Here is a 25,631-nt window from a genome sequence, read left to right as displayed (position 1 = left end):
ATCAACAGACTTAAATATGGCATTATTATGGCATATAGAGTGAATTCTCTTCAGTTGTTGCTAATGTGCCTGCCATTATTTCTGGCTGCTTGTTCCAAATGCATCCTGTGCGTAAAGAAGCTGCCCCTGAAGTCCCTATTACATCTCATGTCTCTAATCTTAAACCTATGCCTTCTTTTTAAACCCCTCCCTGGAAAAAGGCTATGGGTTTTCACCTTCTCAATGCCCCTCACAATCTTGTATACCTATCAGGTCACTACCAATTTCTTACATTCCAGAGAGTAAAGTCAATCTATGAAATCTCAAAAGTTCAAAATGCATTTCTTATCAGAGTATGTATATTATATACAACCTTGAACTTTGTCTACTTACAGGCGGCCTCAAAACAAAGAAACCCAATAGTATAAAGTAGTTAATAGTTGAGTTTGCTGCCAGCAAGTCATCAGCGTGCTTCACCAGCACTATCTTAATTGCACTTATAACTCAGGCCCCCAAGACCAGGGAACATCCTGTTAAGTTTTTTCTATACCCTTTCTAGTTTAATAACATATTTCCTATGAAAGAGCAGCCAGAACTGTACACAATACTCTTAGCGGGGCCTCATCAACATTTCATGTAACTGCAACCTAACTTTCCAACTCCTATACTCAAATGTCCTAACTGATGAAATCCAACATGCCAAACACCTGCCAAACATGTCAGCCTGTGACACCACTTTCAGGGAACTATGTATTTGCATTCCAAATCCCTTTGTTCCATAACATTCCCCAAAACCCTACCGTTCACTGTATAACTCCTACCCTGGTTGGAGCTCCCAAAATATAGTACCTCACATTATTCTAGATTGAACACTGCTTACTAATTTTCAGCCCATATATGTAGCCGATTGAGGTCCCTTGTAATTTTTAATATATTTCTGCAGTATCTGTACAATGCTTATTTTAGTATCCTCAAACTTACTAGCTGTACTTTGTAATTCAACTCCAAAAGATTTGTCAGACACTACTTCCCACGCACAAAGCTGTGTCAGTTGTCCTGAATCAGACACTGTCTTTCCAAATGTTGGTAAATACAGTCCTTCAGTATCTCCTCCAGCAATTTACTCACTACCACTGTCAGAACACTGGCCTGTAGTTTCCTGGTTTATTCTTTTTAAAGAATGATACCACATTAGCCACTCTCCAGAACCTCATCTATGGCCAGATTACTGCAAAGGCCACAGCTCATTTCCCCAGTTTCCTCCGTGCCTACTGTTTTCTCCACAATAAAAACTGAAGAGAAAAATTCATTAAAAATCTCACCCATTTTATTTGGTTCATCACTCAAATGGCCTTGTTTATCTTTAAGAGACATAATTGCTCCCTAGCCACCCTTTTTCTCTTCTTGTACCTGTCAGGAGATTCATTAGTTCCCAATTGCTTATGTTCAGAGTAGGCCTCCCTCTTTTTTTTTTAAACTAGAGCCTTGATAGTTCTTGTCAAAGCAGGGTTACCAAAATCTGCCAACCTTGCCCTTCACCCTAACAGGGATGTGTAAGTCCTGGACTCTTGAATACACTCATGACCTTGTGAAGACCTCACTTGCAAACCTGCCAGAAACACTTCCTACAGGATAGATAATGGGCCTGCATTATAAGAGACACAATATTTTAAAGTGGTAATAGCTTTCTCCCACTAACTCAATATCTTTATTTTGATAACATATTGGGTGCTCTTGAAGAGAGGAAACCTACCAGTTTCTTGAAGACCCCACCAAGAAACCTAGGAGCATGTTACCTGCTTTCAGAATAACAAGGGTAACCTGAACTTCAACAGTAGTCTTCAGTTATAAGTTTTGTTTGCTTGAGCATTTAAGGGCTGCCTGATGAAGTCAGTGAGACAATTGACCAGTAACACGATACTAAAAAAGTGGTGGTATGTTGGGGAGCCTGTGATCTTATTTGTTAACTAGTGCTGATAATTTTCATGATCTTTTCAATGTTTTTACAACATTAGGAGCCATACAAGGATGCTATAATGTCCAAGCGATAGGGCAGGTGAACTTTTATGCCAGTAAATCCAATTTTTCCACTGAATTTTCAAAAATCTACCTGTTAACTCTGATAACTTAAAATGTGTCCGTACCAACTTAATGGAATTGCCCTCTGACACTCCTTCAATTAAAGATATAACAAGTTGTGCATACACAGAAAATGGTGTATACATTTGCTTTTAGAATATGCATTTGCACTCTATATTATTGAGTGCAGCATTTATTGAAAGACACAATATTTGAATTGTTGATTATTTTAAAAGTGAATGAAATTGTTTTTGTGCAAACAAGTTAATAAGGACTTTGTAATTTCTGTGTGCAGCAGCAGTTTCAAGGATGGATTGAGGTCAACTGATTCTGCAACAACCAGCCAGCAGCTTAGCCTCAGTGCTGGTGATGATAGTACTGGCAGCTGGTCAAATCTGAGCTTTGAAGATGAACACCCAGATGAAACAAGTAGCTTTCTGCATCTCAGTGACAGGTAACTAATACCACATGAATAAATACCAGTTATGCATGTAGGAGCTCATGGTTTAACTGTCATTATATCATTTTGAAATAGGATCCTTCGCTTTCACTGTAGTTTATAAGTTGTTCTAAAGAACAGAAAACATGAATTTAACAAGTTACTATATAACATGTGCCCTAACATAAGTGCTGCCTTTTCAAGTAGAATTGATTGATAAAGATCGTTTGGTTGAAGTATTATTCAAGCTGATAATATTTTCCATTAGCTCAATTTGCCAGAGACAAATGTCATAAATGACTGAATACACACAGAAAGAATTACAAAGAGATTTGAACCTGAGATGTTAGCTTTGATTCTCTTTCCACAGATGCTGCCTGACTTGCTGAGTGTTTCCAGCATTTTCTGTTTTAATTTCAGATTTCCAGCACCTGCATTTTTCATTTGTTTATTTGCAATTTACCCTGCTAGGTTGGTGCACCCTTAAATTGCTCTCTGTTCTTGCCCCACTGTTACATATAAATGAGCAATCTAATCTGTCTCATTTAGCATGTTAACTGATACGGTTCAGTATAAGAATACAGACTTAATGGGGAGTTGAAAGGAGCTGAGCAATGAAAATGAAATACTTAGCACTTTGTGATATTAATGGACTTTACTTTTACTTTCAAGAGCATTTTGATTTCTACCATGTATATGGTAAACATCTTTTGTTCTGTTCCATTTGCAATGAATGGAGATAGAAAATTGGATAGAAGCCACTTGGTTCACATTCTTAGACGTGCTAGAGCTTGTTCCTGTCATAAACACAGGTAGATGTAATCATTTTTAACTGTATTTCTGAGCTGCTTTAGAAGCACCCTGAGGAGTCTTGACACTGCTTTCTGTAATTAATATAGAGTACCTTTGAAAAGATGGCATTACATTATAAAAAAACAAATCTGTCTTGACAGGCTGTGAGAGACATCCAAGAATTTCACTTCCATTTTATTATTTTGTAATTTGGGTGCTTCCTGGGAGGGATGGAGAGCAAGTAATGAGTTATTTATTCCCATATTTTCTTGAGACATGGCTCAGACTATTTAACCCACCAAACTGAAGCAAACACATCTCCCCACTTATATCTTGGTAATCTGTTCTCTTTGTCAAACTCATCGTCTGCAACCTGCTTCTCTTGATGCCCATCAATATTCGGGGCTATTTGAAGTTACCGGTTAATCTGCCAACATTTCATTGGGATGTGAAGGGAAACAGAAAATTTAGATTACAAGGTTACAAATTGCCTGCAGGGAGCTACCAAGGACTGGATTGATCCTTCAGCACCACTGTACCATCTGAGGTTATATGCCATTGTATTTTCAGGTCTCCTAGGGCAGCATAGGAACAGCGGGTAACTATTCAGTTAAGTTACAACTGATTTGTACCTGAACTCAACTACCATGATTGGTGTCTAACAACAAACACCCTTATCTTCTAGAATTGCAGCAGTCTTAGTCTTTACACTTTCAATTTGCTAACAGCTTTTTGGAAGTGACAGTGCCAGATTTCCAAGCACTTTTCCTGATTGCACTCACAAAACAGGTTCAGTCTAATTTTATGGGCATCCTCCCAAGTTTGGACTCCCCTGCAGGTAAGGTAGTTTCTTTAAATCCATCTTGTTGCATACCCTAATCATCCTGTTTGTCACTCCTTAAAACTCACTCATAGTTATTTCAGAAATTCTGAAATGTAAATTGGATGTTACATAAAACTAATGAGAGGTTTTGTATGCCTGTTAGTAATAGTGATTTCTAGCTTTAGTCCAGTGTTTTGGATCCTGAACTAACCAGAGAGTAGTTGATTTACGTCCAGTTTTTGTTTGCCAAGTAGATAGTAAGTGCTGACTTCTGTCAGCAAGCCTAGCTGTAGTACATTGAAAATTATGCATCGGCAGTCATGTAGAAATCTATACCCAGTTAACATACCCAGTAGCACTCTGCGCAAGGTAACTATTTGTTATTATTGGACATCTAATTTTGTGGTATTATGGTAGAATTTAGGAATGTTAGAGTTATAAAGTTTGCCTTCCAGAAAGAGCAAAACAAAAATTATGTGTGATTATGCAATATATAAGTATAAAATAGTGGCAATACCTAGCAGCCACCAAGCATTTATGGAAGAGAAACAGGAACAATGGGCCGAATGTTGCTGGCTGTGTCCAGAGAGTGGCTGGCTTTCAACCATTGAAAGTGAACGTGTCATCTTTTCAAGCCCTTTAGTATATGTGAGTCCTATCAAAGTCTGTGTATTGGTACTTATATACAAACTACTGTTTGTCATTGACCCAAATTCTCTGAAGTACAGGTAACTGTTTAGCCTCAGAACACAGACATAACATATTTTTGATTTGGTTCTGAGAAGTAAGGTGGTCAATTTGTCCTTAAAAGCAAAAGATCATTTCCATCCCAGCCATTATATATGCGAACAAACTAATCAGTCACCCTTCTTTGAGCGTGTTTAATAATACAGGACAGTGTTTGAGTGGAAGCTTGTTTACTGGGGAGTTAAAGGGTGAAAGGTAACATGTTCTGCGATGCAATGAAAACATTGTTTTGCATGCCATCCATACAGAGGATTTCACCACATCAGTATAACAAGTTAGTAGAAGAGAAAACAATAATGGCGTGTATAATATAATGTTACCGTTTCAGAGGAAGAGCAATGCAGGCAGTCATTAAGGTGCAAGGTCCTGTTTTGTGAGGTCAAAATCCATCTTATTATACAAGAGGTACATTCAATAGTCTTATAACTTTGGGGTAAAAAATAAAATTGTTACTAGTTCAGGATGTCAGAGGATAGATGCCACTGGTTCTTACATTTTAAATCCTGGAAAAACACAATTCCAAGAAATATTAACAGATTCAATGTCCTGATGTGTCAGGTGTCTCTGCTCTTGGACTTTGAATGGAGTCCTGTCCATTCCAGCTGGAATTCTCCTGCATCAAACAGAGAAATGGCCACCTAGATCCCAGGCCATGATCAAAACCCCATAATTTTTTGTGAGAATTGTAAGAGGCAACTTACTTAAGCTATGTATTTTGTTTTCTATTGGTTATTTCTAAGTGGTTTTGTATTTTATAATTCATGTTTTGTATTTATCAATGAGTTTAACTTTCTAAAAATTATTTGCCAAACTTTTAGTAGTTTTGAATTACCACCAAACTTCAGAAACATATATAACCCATTAACACCAATGAAAGAAGACCCCAGTTCTTCTGGCTGTCAAAGGTGTTGGGAGCATTTCTTGGTAGGCCTTCCATAATACAATTCTCCTCTGTGGACCAGACAGCGTCCAGACAATGCCACTGGATCTCAGGGTACATAGGGTCAGTGGAGTTAAGTGCTCTGCATCTAGTTCAGATAAATACAGGTACAATAGTGCTAGAAAGTTTGTGAACCCTTTAGACTTTTCTCTATTTCTACATAAATATGACCTAAATGTGATCAGATCTTAACGTAATTCCTAAAACTTGATAAAGAGAACCCAATTAAACAAATAACATAAAATTGTACTTTTTCATTTATTTTTATTGATAAAAATGATCGAATATTACATGCTTTTGTTGGAAAAGTGTGTGAACCTTTGCTTTCTGTAACTAGTGTGACCCCCTTTTACAGCAATAACTTCAACCAAGCATTTCTGGTCAGTCCTACATGTCGGGTTGGAGGAATTTTAGGCTATTCCTCTTTACAAAACTGCTTTACCTCTGGAATGTTGGTGGGCTGTCATGCATGAACAGCTTGTTCCAGGGTATACAACAACATTTCTATAGGTTTAAGGTGAGGACTTTGACTTGATTATTCCTAAACATGAAATTTCTTCTGCTTTAACCATTCTTTGGTAGACTGACTTGTGTGTTTAGGGTCATTGTTTTGCTGCATGACCCACTTTCTCTTTGAGCTTCAGTTCACAGCTAGATACCCTGACATTTTCCTGTAGAATTTGCTGGTACAATTCAGAATTCTTATTTCCATCAAAGATGCGAGTTGTCCTGATTAAGGCAGCAAAGCGGGCCCAGACTATGACACTGCCACCACCACGTTTACAACTTTACAACTCCTCCCTCGGAGTGTCAGACACCCTGAGCCAATAGGCTGGTCCTGGACTTATTTCCACTTGGCATAATTAACTTATTATTATTTAATTATTTATGGTTTTATATTGCTATATTTCTACACTATTCTTAGTTGGCGCAGCTGTAACAAAACCCAGTTTCCCTTGGGATCAATAAAGTATGTCTGTCTGTCTGTTTCACAGAAGGGATGAGTTCTTATGCTGGAATGCAGTGCTTGCTTTTAGCCAACATAACATTTCTCATTTAAGGTTAGGAAGTCCTATTTTGGACTCGTCTATTCACAGAACATTCTTCCAATGGCCTTCTGGCTTATCCATATGGTCTTTAGCAAATATTAGACAGGCAGCAATGTTCTTGGAGAGTAGTGCCTTTCTTCTTGCAATCTTGCCATGTAAACCATTGTTCACTGACGTTAGCTGATGCAAGGGAGGCCTGTAGTTCCTTAGATGTTACCCTGGGGTTCATTGTGACCTGGAATATTACACACCTTATTCTTGGAGTGATTTTTGTTGGCCAACCACTCCTGAGGAGAGTAACAACAGTGTTGGATTTCCTACATTTATACACCATCTGCCTGACAATGGATTGGTAGAGCCCAACCTCTTTAGAAATGGTTTTGTTTCCTTTTCCAGCCTGGTGAGCATCAATGACTTTTTTATCCTGAGGTCTTTAGAAATCTCCTTTGATGGAGGCATGGCACACACCTGTATGGTGAAGATCAGACTTTGAAAGTGAATAGCCAGGTTTATGTTTTTTAAACAGGGCTGGGCCTCCCACATTCACACCTGATTGTCATCCCATTGATTGAACACATGACTGTAATTACCCCTTTAAATGAACTGATAATCCTAGAGGTTCACATACTCATTCCAACAAATACGTGTAATAATGGATCATTTTCTCAATAAATAAATTAATAAGTATAATGTTTTTTGTTTATTTTTATTGGGTTCTCTTTATCTAGTTTTAGGACTTGCAAGAGGATCTGATCATATTTTAGGTCATATTTATGCAGAAATAGAGAAAATTCTAAAGGGTTCACAAACTTTCTAGCACCACTGTACATAGGGATTGTGAAAGACACAAGTTTGAGATCTCAGCACAACCAGCACAGTTTCTTTACTCCACAGATGCTGCCTAATCTGTTGTGTAATTCTAGCATTTTGTTTTCATTTCTCATTTCCATCATCTGCAACATTGCCTTTTATTAGATAATGTAAACAAAAGTTGTTTAATCTCTTTTATCCTCTCTGTAAGATCTATAAAGTTAATAGTTAGAATTTAAATTTTAGCACATTTAGTCTATATCTTTAATACTTATGGAGAGTTAAAACTCTGCAGCTTTTCTTTTGAATGATGTAACTCCATAAGCATCTGTTATTTGTGGTCTTGCTTTTGGAACTCCAGGACTGGTGCATAACGTTAGTCAAAGGTTGACCATTTTCTGTGAAAGAAAGCCTGGACAATGATATCAAATGTACTAACTTTACTGGCCAGATATTGGAACATCAAGATTCAGGAGCAAGTGAACCACACAATAAAAGCTGGAAGAACTCAGCAGGTCAGGCTGCATCTATGGAGGAAAATGACAGTTGATGTTTCAAGTTGAGAGCTTCATATGGAGTGAAAGGTAGAAGGGAGATGGTCAGTGTAAGAGGTGAAAGGAGCAAGAGCTAGTAGCTGATAGGTGGAGGAGAGGTGATCAGGGGGAGTGGAAATGGTGACAGAGGCTGGGAAGTGGCAGCTGGAGATGACAAAGGGCTGCAGATGATGGTATCTGATAGGAGAGGGAGATGGAGCATGGAATCAAATGAGGGAGGTGAAGAGGGGACCCAGTGAAAGGGGTAGATGAGCCAGTATGATTTCAGACCACTCCACTCTCCCTGCAAATGAAGATTCATGCTGGCAGCTAAGCCTCTTGAGTTTGCCCCTTCGTGTCAAAGATAGCCAAAGCTGCTTTCTGTAAAAAAATAATGATGCTGTAGGAACTTGCAACTTGAATTCTTGAAGCATATGAAACCTCCTGTATTGAATATGGGTACAGAACTATGGAAATTGCATCATCTCTTTGTGTTCTAGATAATATGTATTTTGACTATATGATGATGATGAGAAGGGTGCGAATGTGAAACTATATTAAGTCATTAATATCCACAGCATTTCTTTTCCTTTCTGGCAGTAATGGCAACAGCAGTAGCTGGAGCAGTCTGGGGTTAGAAGGAGATATATATGAGGAGAATATATCCTTTCCACCATCCGAGAGGTTGGTCACGACCTTAAAAATCAAGAAACCTAGTTTGAGTTAGGAAACTTCACTGGCTGCATGTGAGCATGGCTTTGGAAGTAACACACTTTTATTGCATGTGCAAACAATGAAAGATCTGCAGATATGTCTTTGACTTAAATGCATGTAAATTCAAAATGTGGTACAACTTCTAAAGATTATTTTTTGATCTTAATATCCTCCAACGAAATTGTCTTAATCTGGTTGCTTTATTTCTCAGTGCATTTCTGCTTGATTGTTTGAAGAGACGTACTGTGTACTCCATTCGATTCCTCCTGTAGTACTTCTCATGGTATTTCATATCTTCTGGCTCAGGGTTTAATTATCATGATGTGAACTGTGAGAGAGCTAAATAAGGAATATAGTTTTAATTGTTATACTAAGTTGGGGTTTTTACAGCTAGTTTGGGTAACCAAGGGGAACCATGTGAGAGTATTGAACCATGGTCGTAATCCTATTTCAACACCATAAGCAACCCAGGGCAGATGAATTTGAACACAAAATAGCAGTTGTATATAATGTATATGTGGCTTACTGGAGAATGCTTTTCTCAGGTGCAATCCTTGATGTTTCAATTCTATTAAAGGATCCTGAGTTGTAATAGTGCCTTGGGTTATCCTGTAGGCTTAATCACTGCCGCTTTTAGTTTAATCAGTGCATTAAACCTTACTTGTTTTCCATTGGTTCCAGTCCTCACTGTGAATTTTCCAGTAAATGTTTACAACAACTTTACGACATTGCAGTTATTTATAGAGTTGTACAGAATGGAAGTAGGCCCTCTGGCTCAACTTGTCCATCCCAACTGTCTGCCTGAGCTCATTTGCTCTTTCAGTATTGAAGTGATTCCTGGGGAATACAACAGCACCCTGTGGAGGAACAGGAAACCTCAGCTCTTCTGCTTTTATCTGATTTACTTCATAATTACAGTGAATGCTAAAAGCCTCTCTAGTGTTATTATGAAATCTGGCCCAATGTCACTCACCTTTCGGGGCTCAGAGTACCGAAAATGATGAGTACATTTATTGGATACTTAATCCAATGTGATCTGTGGTAGTCTGTGCCTGCATTGATAGGAACAGCAAAATAGGAAAATCTCCAAGATGTTGCCTTGCCAAGCGTAAGTCAAATAAGTTGTGCAAGGTGGTGATCATTTTAATGTTTTTACAAAATGTTTATTTAGAGATGGACAGAAGCTTTAATGAGTCTCACAAATGATCTTGTGGCAGCTAGAGGAGAGGTTGTAGAGTCAAATATCTTCCTCTTAAATGAATTAAGCTGTGCTACTTCATGGTCTTTATGAGTCTGTCCCTGGCAAGGGAAATTGGTGAATGGAGGTGTTGTGGTGTAGAAGGTTACAGGGTACAGGATGTCTTGGATCGGGTGCAGAGTATTCTGAAGGGAGAGGGTGAAAAGCCAGAAGTCTTGGTACACGTTGGTACCAATGACATAGGTAGAAAAGAGGAGGAGGTCCTAAAGAGAGAATTCAGGGAGTTGGGTAGGAAGCTGAAAATCAGGACCTCCAGGATAGTAATCTCAGGATTACTGTCTGTGCCACATGCTAACGAACATAAGAATAGCATGATCAGGCATATTACTGCATAGCTGAGTGACTGGTGTAGGGGGCAGGGCTTTTGGTTCCTGGATCATGCGGACATCTTCTGGGGGAGGTACAACCTGTACAGAAAGAATGGGTTACACCTGAACCCAAAGGGGTCCAATATCCTAGCACGCAGGTTTAATAGAGCTGTTAGGGAGGCCTTAAACTAATTTGGCAGGGGAATGGGAACCGGAGGGATAGGGTTGAGGAAGGAGAAAACAGAAATAAATCAGAGATAGCATGCAACAGAGATGATAGAAAGGACAGGCAGGAGATGAGGCATAATCACAGCCGATGGGATGAGTTGCAGGGCAATAGAAGCATGGTGCAGTTAAAACAGAATGCTGTAAATGTACTGAAAGTGTTGTATTTGATTGCACGCAGCATAAGAAATAAATTGAATGATCTTGAAATTCAGCTACAGATTGGCATGTATGACGTTGTGGCCATATCTGAAACTTGGCTATAAGGTTGAGCTGAACGTCCAAGGATATACAGTGTATTGGAAAGATAAGTTAGTAGGCGGGGGGGGGGGGGGTGGGTGGTTTGGCCATGTGTATGAGAAATAATATTAAATTATTTGAAAGGGATGACATAGGATTGGAAGGTGTAGAGTCTCTATGGGTTGAGTTAAGAAATGGCAAGTGTAAAAAGACCCTAATATAAATTGTATACAGGTCTTCAATCAGCAGCCGGGATGTGGATTACAAATTACAGCAGGAGATAGAAAAGTTGTGTCAGAAAGGCAATGTCATGATAATCGTTGGAGATTTTAACATGAAAGTAGATTGGGAAAACCAGGCCAGTACAGGACCTCAAGAGAGAGAGTTTGTAGAATGTCTAATGAATGGCTTGTTGTTGAGCCCACTAGGGGATTGGCTGTGCTGGATTGGGTGATGTGCAATGATCTGGAGGTGATAAGAGAGCTTAAGGTTAAGGAACCCTTAGGGAACAGTGATCACAATATGATCCAGTTAACTTTGAAATTTGAGAAGGAGAAATTAAATTTCAGTGTGTCGGTATTTCAGTGGAATAAAGGAAATTACAATGGCACGAGAAGTGAACTGGCCAAGGTTGACTGGAAAGGGACACTAGCAGGAAGGACAGCAGAGCGGCAATGGCTGGAGTTTCTGAGAAAGATGAGGAAAGTGCAAGACAGACACATTCCAAATAAGAAGATATTTTTGAATGGAAGAAGGACACTGCTGTGGCTGACAAGTGAAGTCAGAGCCAAAGTAAAAGCAAAAGAGAGGGCATACAAGGAAGCCAGAGCTAGAGGGAAGATAGAGGATTAGGGAACTTTTAAAAACTTGCAGAAGGAAACTAAGAAGGTCATTAGGAAGGAAAAGATGAATTATGAAATGAAGCTTGTGACTAATATCAAAGAAGATACTAAAAGCTTTTTTAAGAATATAAAGGATAAAGACAGTTGAGGGTGCATATAGGACCAATAGAAAATGATGCTAGAGATTTTGCAATGAGGGACACAGATGACAGAGGAACTGAATGCATATTTTGTATCAGTTGTCACAGTGGAAGACATCAGCAGTATACCAGACATCCAAGTGTATCAGAGAAGTGAAGTATGTGTAGTGAAAATTATGACTGAGAAACTGCTCAGGAAGCTTAATGGTCTGGGGGTGGATAAATCTCCTGGACCTGATGGAATGCACCCTTGGTTTCTGAAGGAAGTAGCTGGAGAGATTGCAGAGGCATTAACAATGATCTTTCAGGAATCGGTAGATCCTGGCATTGTACCGGATGACTGGAAAATTGCAGATGTAACTCCACTATTTAAGAAGCGTGGGAGGCAGCAGAAAGGAAACTATAGACCTGTTAGCCTGACATTAGTGGTTGGGAAGTTGTTGGAATCGATTGTTAGGGATGAGATTACAGAGTACCTGGAGGCACATGACAAGATAGGCCAAAGCCAGCATGGTTTCCTGAGAGGACTAACCTACTGCAATTTTTTGAAGAAATTACAAGCAGGGTAGACAAAGGAAATGCAGTAGACGTGGTATACTTGGATTTTCAGAAGGCCTTTGACAAGTTGCCGCACATGAGGCTGCTTAGCAAGATAAGAGCCCATGGGATTACAGGAAAGTTACTAGCATGGGTGGAGCATTGGCTGATCGGCCAAAAACAGATAGTGGGAATAACGGGATCCTATTTTGGCTGGCTGCTGGTTACCAGTGGAGTTCCACAGGGGTCTGTGTTGAGACCACTGCTTTTTACAATGTATGTCGATGATTTGGACTTGTGGCTAAGTTTGCTGATGATACAAAGGTAGGTGGAGGAGTGGGTAATGTTGAGGGAACAGAGAGCCTTAGATAGTTTAGGGGAAAGAAGTGGCAAATGAAATACAATGGTGGAAAGTATATGGTCTTGCACTTTGGTGGAAGAAATAAATGGGCAGACTATTATTTAGATGGGGAGATAATTCAAAATGCAGAGATGCAAAGGGACTTGGGAGTCCTTGTGCAGGATAACCTAAAGGTTAACCTTTAGGTTAAGTTGGTGGTGAAGAAGGCGAATACAGTGTTGGTATTCATTTGTAGAAGTATAGAATATAAGAGCAGGGATGTGATGTTGAGGCTCTATAAGGCACACGTGAGACCACACTTGGAGTATTGTGTGCAGTTTTGGGCTCCTTATTTTAGAAAGGATATACTGACATTGGAGAGGGTTCAGAGAAGATTCACAAGAATGATTCCAGGAATGAAAGGGTTACCGTATGAGGAATGTCTGGCAGCTCTTGGGCTGTATTCCCTGGAGTTCAGGTTAATGAGGGGGAATCTCATAGAAACATTCTGAATGTTAAAAGGCCTGAACAGATGAGATATGGCAAAGTTATTTCCTATGCTAGGGGAGTCGAGGATAGTAAAGCATGACTTCAGGATTGAAGGACGTCCATTTAGAACTGAGATGTGGAGAAATTACTTCAATCAGAGGGTGGTAAATCTGTGGAATTTTCTGCCACGAGCGGCTGTGGAGGCCAAGTCAGTGGGCGTATTTAAGGCAGAGGTAGATAGGTTCTTGATTAGCCAAGGCATCAAAGAGTATGGGGAGAAGGCAGGGTAGCAGGGATGACTTTAAGAATTGGATCAGCCCATGAATGAATGGTGGAGCAGACTTGATGGGCCAAATGGCCTACTTCTGTCTCTATATCTTAGGGTCTTAAGGTTATCATTCTGTAGATTAAAAAAAACTGGCAACAGTGAAATGGCATGAGAAGTATTCAGAATTTAATTGTAGTGCATACATCTTTACACTTAACTTTATAATTAGTTTTATTTTTTGTGTTTTAAAGTGAGCAATAACTAGTTTGTGTTAAATCAGTTTTAAAGGAAGGCCTAATGATTTCTTTTTGATGACTGTAGCGATAATAGTGAAGATAAAGAGGAGGAAGTGCCAGAAGTTTCTGAAGGTAGAGTATGAATTTACACTTAAATCTTTAAATAGTAATACCCACTTAGTACTGGGGATGATGATAACAATAAACTGAAGATCTGACAGGCCCTGTTCAAGTTCTGAAGCCCAGATTTAAATAATGAATATAGGCTGATCTTCCATGTAAACTACTAATTCCAAGGTTGTTAATTCTACCTGAGTCTTTGGGTGTAGCTAATTATTTTATTTCACGTAAATAAAGCACATAGCACAAGCCAAATCTAAAGATTCATAGAACATTTTTAATGCAGCTAATACAGCACCAGTCACTTTTGGCATTTATCCTTTTTGGTGACCCTTTGTCCATATACTCAGTTAACTTTTGGTTGCCACTTAGCTATGTACTAGTTCACTTTCTGTAGAGGATTTGTTACTATCTATGGATCATTGTATTTTGTCTTGTGTGAGACCCTTTAGTGTGTAGACTTCAGTGTATAGTTGCTCTGTATATCACCTTTGTTTTGCCAATGCATCCCTGAGTGTTCATATACTGTTCAGCATCAGATATTAAGCAAAGATTTAGATCAGAGTTGATGCTGGAACATATGGTCCACCAATATGTACAATAATTATTTTTCCTGCCACTCTGTGAAGCATGGCATCAATAAAAGTCAAACTTGTCTGCAATTCCTGCAGTATTTCCTGAGAGGTAGGACTGTAAAGTAATCTTAGGCTACATCCACTCTAGACTGGATATATCCATAATCGAAGCTTTTTCTCTTCGTTTTGACCCTCCATCCACACTGAAGCAGTGTTTTCCTCCCCCTAAAAACAGAGCTTTTCTGAAACGCCCTCTAGAGTATGTAAATTTGATAATGCTACTTGGGCAAAGCAGTGTGGACAGGGTAACTGGAGATTTCTAGAAATGCTGTCATGACGTGCCGGAACAGATAGTGGCGGCAGCACGGCATTACATTGTTTTCTTGAACGCAACCCTCCACACAGCCTAACAATTTCAGAACAGACAACGAGACTGAAGCCAGAGGAGTTAAAAATGTACTCACCAAATATTTTGACCCATAACTTACTGAATAAATAAATATACTCACTTTGCCCTGTTTTCTGTCCTTGCTTGTATGCAAGTACTTCTCTGACAATAGATGTGTAACATTGTATGGAAATACAAGATAACACTGATGCAGACATGTTTTATACATTTAACAAGGTGCTTTATTAATGCAACAGAGTTAGTCAGTTTTTCAATATTCGTCATCAGCTGGTTCATACTGTCCGTGAACTCCCTGTCAGTTGTCTCCATACACTTCAGTATTTGTTTTTTTAGTTTTAAGTCCTCCTATGCGAGAGCCAACAACTGTCTGTCATTTGGCAATTTCCTTTTAAGCATTTTTAGTCTGTAACTGCACAAACACGCACTTTCACAGTGAGATTCGACACCAAACATGTTGCTTGTTTTCTGTAGATGTGTCCTGTGCATGCCCAGTAGGAGGAAATTTGCCCAAATACCCTTTTTAATGTGGACAGAGGTATTTTCAAAAATACTTGGTGTGGACGCCTATCGTTCTTACATGAATCCAGCTTTTTCAAAGTTATCCGGTCTAGTGTGGACACAGCCTTAGAGATTTTATGTGAAAACTCAGTTCAGTTTCTGGTTACCTATAAACTCTCCTTCCTCATGATGTTGGAGGACTTGGAAATGTAATGCCATTGAGTGTCAAGGGACGGTGGTTTGAGTTCTTTCATTGGAGTTGCAGCTGTGCTGCCACCAGCGAAATAGAGGGACCATTCTGCTTCAACATTAAGGAAGGAAATACTGCAATCTTCAAAGTGTGCAAAGAAATATATACTGTGCCAAAACTGGAGGGTGAGGCAGGGGGGTTAGACCTAGACCTGCTGCCTCATATCTAGAATTTATTTCTGAAATCCCCTTCCCCCAATTCTGTCTGTGTGGAGTTTGCACCTTCTCCCTATGACTGGGTTTCCTTCAGGTGTTCCCATTGCCTCCCATGTCCAAAGACACTCAGGTTGGTATGTTAATTTGTGACTGTAACTTAATCCACATGTACGTGAATGGTAGAATTTGAGAGGGGGTATTGATAGGCTCTGCAAAATCCATCAGTGTCAACACTGCAGGTTACTAACTGTCACATCCTGGCACTTAAATGTCACCATGTTTCTCTTCTGTAGATCCACAACCCTCTAGAAGGCATTTTACCTGAATGTTTCCAGTGTAGACATTTGATTTCGAGTGAGATAATTACTAGGTTGTTAACTGCCTTGTCACTGCTCAACATTATAACAGAAGGTAAAAATGCCTTTGAGAATCATAAATCTAAAGTATAATGGGAAACAGTTGGAAATATACAGCAGTTCTGTTGAGTCTGCTGAACTGATCTACCCTATCCTCTCTTTTGGGTTTTGTAGTATTATCATTTTTTTTCTATCTTGAAAGAGCAGTTTCTCTATATAGTAATAATGTTAGTCTCTCAATGAATAACACAAATCTGCACTATGATCACTCTTTTCCCATTGGAAGGTCTGATATTGGCAAAGGAGACATTACTGATTCTAAACGTGGACCTGGAACCCAGTAACCTTGATCCTCAGCTGCGAATGTTGTTGCAGTGGATAGCAGCTTCACAGTTTCAAATACATTTGGTTTATTTCAAAGAATCTTTTGAAGATGAACTATTGAATGTAAGTATGTGCAAAAAATTACTGAGAAGGCATTTAGTTGCTCTGCACTGTTATTTTTTAATTTTAATTTGTTGTTGTTAGTGAAACAGATCTCCACTCAATTTCACCCCAGCAAAGCATCTAATGGCTATTCATCCTGCTCTGACTAAAGTCATCAGTTCCTATCCAGTTACTCCAGAATTAATAGCTGTTACATCTCTGTCATAACATGTGTCCTTTGAAATAGAAGGTAACATTTTGCAGTTGTATAAAAGGCCACATTTGGATTACTGTGTGCATTTCTAGTCACTGGATCACACAAAAGATGTGGAAGCTTTGGAGAGAGTGCGGAAGAGCTTCATTGGGGATTAGAATGCATTAGCTTTAAGAAGAGATTTGGATTGTTTTCTCTGGAGTGTTGGAGACTGGGGGCCAACCTGATGGAAGTATATAAAATTGAGGGGTATAGATAGTCTTTTTCCTCATGGTAGAACTATTAAATATGAGAGGTCATAAGGTGAGGTGAGCGATGGTTAAAAAGAGATTTACAAGGCAAGATGGAAAGTGGTAGTTGTCTGGAACATGCTGCCAGAGAGGTTATGAAAGCACAATAGCAATGTTTAGACAGACACATGAGCATACAGAGAATGGGGAAATGTGGATAATATACAGGTAAATGGGATCAGTTTGGATTGGAATCCTAGTTGATGCAAACGTAGTATGAAGGGCCTGTTCACATGCTGTATTGTTCTATGTATGTTAACAGATAGTCCTAAAGCAGCATATGGTACTATTTAAAAATGGCTGTGGGCAAAAGCAAAATGGACATGAAGAAAATAGATGAGTATGCTTATCCATTTTCACACTGAAGGAAGAAGGTCAAATATCATCAGTAAAATGAAAGCAAAATAAATGGAGAAATCTGTGAAATAATCAGAATCTGGTTTATTATCACTTGTATATGTCACGAAATTTGTTGTGGAAAAAGTTGAAAATCAGCACTTAAAATCGAGCATCAGTATTTGTCTTAACAACTTAAGTGAATTACAGTAGGTGTAGTTATAGGGCACAAATATCTAATTGGCATGTATAAGAGTAAGCCATTATTTAATCATGGAGGGAGAGAGGAACCAGATTACTGTCAACTTAGTATATTGCCCATTATTGGAATGTTGTTTGAATCTGTTATGAGAGGCACTGGACTAGTATTAGTTAATCAAAGAATGTCAATGTAATGTTGTGAACAGTAGGTTTATCATCCCAGCATGCTTGAATGTTCTGAGAAAACCACCAACGTAGCAAAAGGAAGTGTTTATGGAAGTTACCATAAAAAAATTCCAGAGGACGCTTATCAGGGTTATTAGATCAGCAAGATATGAGAAATGGAATTGGGGCAACATTGTACTGTGAATTAGCTAGTAGCTAGGAGGTAAGAAACTGAGAGCACAGATGAGGATTCCTTTGCTAATCAGAAGGAGACAAGAGATTCCTTCCATGGATCCATACAAGTGACTCAAAAGAAACTCTTTACTCCATCAGTCACTTAATTAAAAAACAAAGTATGACTAATGTTACAGCAGACTTGGAATTACAGATCTCTATTCACTGATAAATATTCTAAAAATTGTGAGATTAGCCATATGTTATTTTTTTTTATTGAGTGGAAGAGTAAAGAGTTTCTTTTCAGCCGCTGAATGAGAGCATCACTATTGGGACTAGTACAAATGTCATGCAAAGGGAATCCACTGCAGAAATCGTTCAAAGCCAGTGCACAGTTAGAGAAGTAATCAGGAAGTAAATGAATTGTTGTGCCTTATCCCAATGGGGTTAGAAATCCAAAGTGAGGAGCTAAAGACTCAAAATCTTGGGCAGACCCTTTCTGCACCATTATAATTTTGTGGATGTTGTACCTTAAAGATAGATTAACCTTAAATAGGTAGAGATTACCAGAGCTTAACAGTAGATTAAGCAGGAAGGATCACATGAAACAGATTTGTATTTTCTTTCTTTTGAGGTGTTCAGGTAATCAAACTGTAGTAGTTAAAATGAGTAAGGAATTTATTAAAGTAAACACGGGTTGATTATTTTCTCTGATGTGGCAATCAGATTAGAGGGACATAATTCTTCTTCTTCATCCTCCTTCCTGTTTAAATAGTTACTTAAATATAATCATAATTAATATAATTAACATTTATATTGGGTAATTGAACTCTTCCTTTATCACTACGCAATTTTTATTACATTTACCATGGATTAGGTGCTCTGTTATTTTCTTGCTATTCAGCAATTTACACTAAACATCAAAAGAAAATTCCAGTTTAACCATACTAATTTGTTCCTTTGTGGAGCTATGATCTCCTTCAGAACTACTAACCATTGTTTTTTTGTTTTGTTCCATATCACTCCTGAATACAGAATCTTTAGCTCCTACATCAGACCATGTTTAAACAAGGTCTCCATTATAATGCCACTATATTCAACCCATGTGGTGACTGTAGCTTCTCAAGCTTGCACTAACACACCATGCATACTGGTTCCTTCTGATCATTACTGTTTTCCTGTACAATTCCTCACGATGCTACCAAGTCAAGTTTATTGTCATATGTACAACTACAGTGAGGTGCAGGTGTGATGAAAAACTAACTTGCAGCAGCATCACAAGCATATGGGTTTAGTTAATGCACAAAACGTTTACAAAATTTATACCAGACAATGAATAAAAGAAAACTGCAAAACAAGACACTAAAGAACAAAGAAGCAGTGACAAGTCCATGCTAGTGCAAGAGGGGATCAATGATGTTCCATTACTGAGGTAGGATTAGGATTATACAAGTTGATTCAACTTGATGGTTGTCCTTCCTCCTGGTTTATTATGTATCTTGTCTTCCCTCTCTCCTACTATATCCCGGTGTCTAACCTCTTGTCAAATTAATGCAAATGTTACATTACAGAACTGGTTAACCAGCATGTTTTATTAATATTAATTTATCGGGGTACAAGATATGCTGGCAGTGCCAGTATTTACAGTCTAATTGTCCTTTAGAAGTTGCTGGCAAGCCACCATCTTGAACCACTTCAGTGCTCCCACAGCAAACTTGGGCTGTTGGTTCCAGGATTTAAAAGTGTTAGTGAAGCAACAGCAATATATTTCTTCATCAAGATGTTGTGCATCTTGGGCAAGGATCTGAAAGTTGTGGTGGAGTACCCAAGAAGCCCATACCCTAATAGCTTTCTGCATTTTTGTGTGGCTTTGATTGTACCCCTTTACTCATCTGCATGGTGTGTGGCTATTTTTCTAGTTTCTTGCAGTGGTGAAAAGAGTGGAAATGAGGGACTGGAAGATCTGTGACCTACTTCAGGCCGTGCTGAAATATTGTAGCATGAGAGAGCAAGACCCAGCTGGAGCTCACTGCAACCACACTCCTCTCTTTGACTGGCTGCTGGAAAGTACATAAAACCTTGTCCATATGCAAAGAGCAATGAATGTCAGTGTGTGAAGGGTTGTCAGCTTTGCACTAGCCAAGTATCACCAACTGTACAGGTTGCTTAACAGAAATAACTGGAAGGCTGGTGTTCTTTATGGTGATTGGCTTGGCAGGTAGTAAAGTTTCTTGTAAACACAGAAAGAATTTTGACATGAGGGCAAAACTATGTATATATATATATATATATAAATTGTATATAATATATAGATATAATATCTATATATCACCAAATTAAACAATTATAAACAAAATGTGCTGGCTTTCCTCAAAGCTGTGCCTACTCTGTCAAGGCAAATTGAAGCAGGAATTCTGCAACCTCATAGCCACAGAATCAGAGCAATTATAAAGGATAGAGTGCCATGGTAGTGCAGTGGTTAATGCGACGCTATTATACCTGGGGGCATTGGAGTTCAATTCAGTGTCTTCAGTAAGAAAGTTTGTATGTTCTTCCATGTGAGAGTGGGTTTCTTCCTACAGTCCAAATACGTACTGGTTGATAGGTTAATTGGTCATGGTAAATTATCCTGTAATTAGGCTAAGGTTAAATCAGTGGATTGGCGGACTGTGCAGCTCAGTGGGCTGAAGGCCTGTCCTGCACGGTATCTCTAAATAAACAAATTTCCCGCTCTACTGTGTGAACAGTTAAAGGATGAATAATGTAATTTCCCAAAAGTATTGAGTTCTTCCAACTAAATTTTATTTTTAAAGTTGTTCTTTTTAAAGACCAATCTTGCAGGATTTTTACACTTGCTGTCTCAGTTCTGACATCAGTTCTTTCAGTTCTGGACATTGAAATGTTAACTTTGAGGTTGCAGTCAAAATTTAACTTACAAATGGTAGCACTTCACTGGTTGGATTTTGGGTTCTGACTGTAGCTTACTGTGAGATGATGTGAAGATCTGCAGTGTCAAAGAAGCTTTAGAAATTATGCTTCAAAAAGTCTTTAAATTAAGCTCTTTGTTTAGATTGACCTTAAAGCTCCCACCAGCTTTTATCACCTGCAACACTCTTAAAGACTGATATCACTATTTATCAGTATCTAGCCACAGAATAATCTGACAGTTGAAGAATTGAAGGAGAAAGTATTTCCAAAAGATTGTTTGGTGAGGAAAGATTCACCTTGAAAATGGTTCCTGGCCTTCACTACCTGGTGCTTTAACAGTGAAGGCAAATGTCAATTACAAATATGAGGTTTGTGCTCATGAGGGAGCTAGTTTTGTTAACATTGTGCAGTGTAATTTGCACTAAACATTGCCAATATCTATCCAAGTATGACTATTCTGGCCTAATTATTAATGTGGTGTTCAGCTGCTAATAGAAGTTCACTGACTAATCTGATGAACCATGGGCAGCCTTTCTAGAACCAAGGTTTCAGAATTGCCCTCTGCACACCAGTTTTGAAAGATCCCAGTACCGGAAGTCCAGTTCACAGTACTCCCTGTTTACAATGTGGAATCTTGCAAAGATTGTCCCTTTGGTTTCTCTCAGTTTGTTGGAACATAAAATATAGAACACAGAGTTGTGCCAACATTTTAACCTACTCTAAGATCAATCTAACCCTTCCCACCTACATAGCTCTTGGTTTTTCGATCATCTTGTGTGTCTATTAGAACATAGAACAGATTTTTTTTTTGTCTGTTTGCTGATATAGAATCTCATTGATCACTCCATAATCCTCCCCAGTTAAACATTTTGCTACAACACATTCAAAAACTGCAGAAGATGTACTTTATTACATTAAAAAATTTTAAGACTACTCTCTGAGTTCAGCATAGCGTGACCTGGGCACTGTGATATTGGAAAGTTGAGCAAGTTCTTTCCAGAAATCACACCCTCTACAGTCACAATACTCCAGTTTCACAAGGAACAACCATACAGTCCTCCTGTTGGTGATGAACGGGATGTGACAACGCAAAGACTTGTTCAAAAGCAGCAAAATCCATTTAACATGGATCCACACATCCATTTTAACTAACATCCTGCAAGTAAATCAAATTAGTCTTTGAGAGAAACAAAATTTGCCACTGGATATTGCTATTTTGTATGATATAAGCTTATAAGAACTAAATTCTCACAGGCTGATCTTCTGCAGGAACTGTACAAGACAGCAGGGAGATCATGTCGGCCTGCATATTGGGTTATGAATTGAAAATCCAAGGTTGCTTCTGATTAGGATGGGAAGGACCAGACCATTATACAGGAACAGGACTCAGTGCGAGGGTTGCAGGATTATTTACTAGCTGCACAGTGAGACACATCTTGAAACTTGACCCAATTTCTGCCTTTAGTTGCAGAAATATGGCTGTTGGAAGAATTATTAACATAATGCACATAATCACCTTAATCATTCTGTGATAGTAATCTGTGTTTTTCAAGTGAAAGTCCTGAAGCACTTTTCTCCCTGTAGGATTAATAATCATTCCAACTTTTGAATTTGTTTTCAAATTTTATCTGCTCCTTACATGGTATTGCCAGTATTTGTCACATCTGCTTTGATTTCACCTTACACCAGTGCGTTTCAATGTCACTGTCATTTTTTCCAGCTTATCCTCCCAGAGTACACCATTGATTGTATGCATGCAGCTTTGTAAGCTGGTAGCATTCCCAGCATATTGCATTAATAACCTGCAGTAGGAATAGTCATTGCAGATTTAAATACTTGTATACAATTCACAAGGCACTGCCCAAGATTTCCCACTAATGTGACCTGTTACTTGCTGGGGTATACCAGCTTTTCCCTCTGCTGTTCAACAAGCCATGGATAGGGAGGCTGATGGAGTAGCTGAATATGTAGTTCTGAAACTAACGCAGCCAATAGGTCCCCCCCCTCCCCCCACAACTACTTTATTTAACACCGGATCCTTTAACACAGTGCTTTTAGTATATTCAAATGACTAATTGAATGAAAGGTTTGCTCTTGGTTACACAGTCACTTTATGTGTGTGCATGTTCCTCCATCCCCAGTCTCCGTTTTTATTCCAGTGGTAATTGGTGTTGCCATTTTGATGACCGAATGAAAATATTAAAATTTAACCTTATTCTATTAGTACTTATTTTACTACTGTGCAGTGTTAATTCCATCATAATTCACATGCTAAGGTAAATATCAAGTGTGTGATGTCTGATATTTGTAATCCCTAATCCTTTATATGAATTTTGCCAAAAAAAATAGAGCATTGAAGTTCATTAATTTACAGCAATTTGGTGTCCGGTGTTCTTTCAAGTGTAAAATTTGTTATCAGATTATAAGCTGCAACTTGCACTATTATTGATGTCTGTTTATTTCTTAAGCATTGGCTAAAAAAGTAAACGGTAGATCATCTACAGTGTGTCCATGTTTTTATTTGCTCAAGGCTTTTCGGGATTTCCATGCTGAAGATTGTCCAAGCCCCTCATTCTGTCCTCTGCCTTCTGCAGTTCCAGTAAAGTTGAATAAACTTCAAGACATTTCATCTTTACATGCATGAAACAGACTCAACATCAAGTTCTACAGTTTCACAAAAGGATTTTATTATTCCCATCACACCTCCTATGGGCATATGCTGTCTTATTTTGACTCCATTTTCCCTTTAACACTTGGAACATGAAACACAAGCTCTTTGGCCCATGATGTTGTGTTGCCCTTTTAATCTATGCCAAGATCAATCTAACCCTTCCCTCCTAAATAGTCCTTCAGTTTTAGTTTATCCATGTACCAATCCAAGAACCTCTTGCATGTCCCTACCACTGCTCATGGCAGTGCATTCCATGCACCTACCACACTAAGTGTAAAAATCCTGTGCCTTCGATGTGTCTGCCTTATTAAAAAGTTTCTGACCGTCCACTCGATCTGTGGCTGTTAATCATCTTCTATACCTCTATAAAGTTACCTTTCATCCTCCTCACCACAGAGAAAAGCCTTAGTTCGCTCAAATTTTCCTCGTAAGACATGCTTTCTAATCCAAGCAGCATCCTGGTAAATCTAAGCACTCTTTCTAAAGCTTCCACATCCTTTCAGAGGTTTACAGAGCTGCAGTATTACCTCATGTCTCTTGAACTCAAATCACAACTAATAAAGAATACACCACACACCTTCTGAATTAACCACCCTATTAACTTCCACGGCTGTTAGAACATAGAACAGGACATGTAGCCCACAATGTTGTGCCGCACCAGCTAAAACGCAGATCAAAAACACCCAAATGCTAATCGCTCCAACCTACACAGTGTCCATATCCCTCCATTTTCCTACAGTATTTCCATGTGCCTATCCAAACATCTCTTAAAAGCCTCCAATTTATTTGCCTTTATCACCCATATCAGGCAGTGCATTCCAAGGATCCACCACTCTCAGAAAAAACTTACCCTTCACATCCTTTTAATACAACCCTCCCTCACCTTCAACGAATAACCTCTGGTATTATACATTTCTACCCTGGGGAACGTACTCTCTGTCTGTGCCTCTCATAAACTTGTAAATCTATATCAGCTTTCCCCTCAGTCTCCAACTCGCCAGAGAAAATGGCCCAAGTTTATCCAGCCTCTCATGATAGCACGTCCTCTAAACCAGGCAGAATCCTGGTTAACCTCTTCTGCACCTGCTGCAATGCCTCAACATCCTTCCTAAGTGGGGCGACCAGAACTGTATGCAATACTCTAGATACTCCAGATGTGGCCTAACTAGAGTATGATAAAGTTGCAACATAACCTCTTGACTTTTGAACTCAATGCCTCAACTAATCAAAGCAAGCATTCCATAAGCCTTCTCAACCACCCTATCGATCCATGTAGCCACTTTCAAGGAGCTATGAATTTGGATTCCAAGATCTCTGCTCAGCAACACTGTTGAGATCTTGCCCTTAACAGTGACTGTCTCCTTGCATTTGCCTACCTTAGTCCAACGTCTCTTATTTATCTGGGTTAAACTCTGCCATTTCTCTGCCCATACCTGCAACTGATCTATGTCGTACTGTATTCTTGGCCAGTCTTCTACACTATCCACAACTCCACCAATCTTGGTATCATCTGCAAATTTACTAACCCACCCATCTACATTTTCATCCAGATCATTTATATACATGACAAACAGCAGAGGTCCCAGCACAGATCCCTGCAGTACTCCACTAATTGCAGACTTGCAACCCGAACAAGTTCCTTCAACCTATGTCTTCTGTGTGCAAGTCAGTTCTGAATCCAAACAGTCAATACGCCACAGATTCCATGCATCTTAATCTTCTGGGTTAGCCTCCCATGAGGGACATTTTTAAGTGCTTTGCTAAAATCCATGCAGACAACATCCACTGCCCTGCCCTTATCAATCTCTCGTCAAAAAACAAAGCCATTCTGGCTCTCCCTAAATAGGCCATGGGTTTCCAAATGCTCATATATCCTATCCCAAAGAATTTCCCTACAACCAATGTGAGACTCACAGATCTATAGTTCCAGGATTCTCCCTTGTTCCCTTCTTAAATAGCCAACATTAGCCACTTGCCAGTGGAGAGGGGATATGAAGGTATTGGTCAAAGGGCCAGCAATCTCGTCTCTTGCCTCTTTCAATAACCTGGGGTAATTCCCATCTGACTTTGGAGAC

The 25,631-nt window shown here is 39.0% G+C and overlaps 1 protein-coding gene across 9 annotated transcripts in view; it reads left to right on the top strand.

Moving 5' to 3' along the window:
- The window catches only part of akap11 (A kinase (PRKA) anchor protein 11), a 93,116-nt gene extending 69,732 nt beyond the window's left edge, over positions 1-23,384 (top strand). For 4 of the 9 annotated variants that reach the window (XM_073046001.1, XM_073046004.1, XM_073045999.1 and 1 more), the window contains 5 exons: positions 2,354-2,512; positions 8,792-8,875; positions 13,874-13,920; positions 16,438-16,598; positions 19,877-23,384. In XM_073046001.1, coding sequence (XP_072902102.1) covers positions 2,354-2,512; positions 8,792-8,875; positions 13,874-13,920; positions 16,438-16,598; positions 19,877-20,032 — 607 coding nt within the window. In that variant the 3' untranslated portion in view covers positions 20,033-23,384. The other 5 variants (XM_073046002.1, XM_073046006.1, XM_073046005.1 and 2 more) reach the window with 5 other exon arrangements.
- Positions 23,385-25,631: the final 2,247 nt, after the last annotated feature.

This window comes from Hemitrygon akajei, chromosome 5 (genome assembly GCF_048418815.1).
Source record: "Hemitrygon akajei chromosome 5, sHemAka1.3, whole genome shotgun sequence".
Lineage (NCBI taxonomy): Eukaryota > Metazoa > Chordata > Chondrichthyes > Myliobatiformes > Dasyatidae > Hemitrygon > Hemitrygon akajei.
This window is presented reverse-complemented; position numbering and strand designations above follow the sequence as displayed.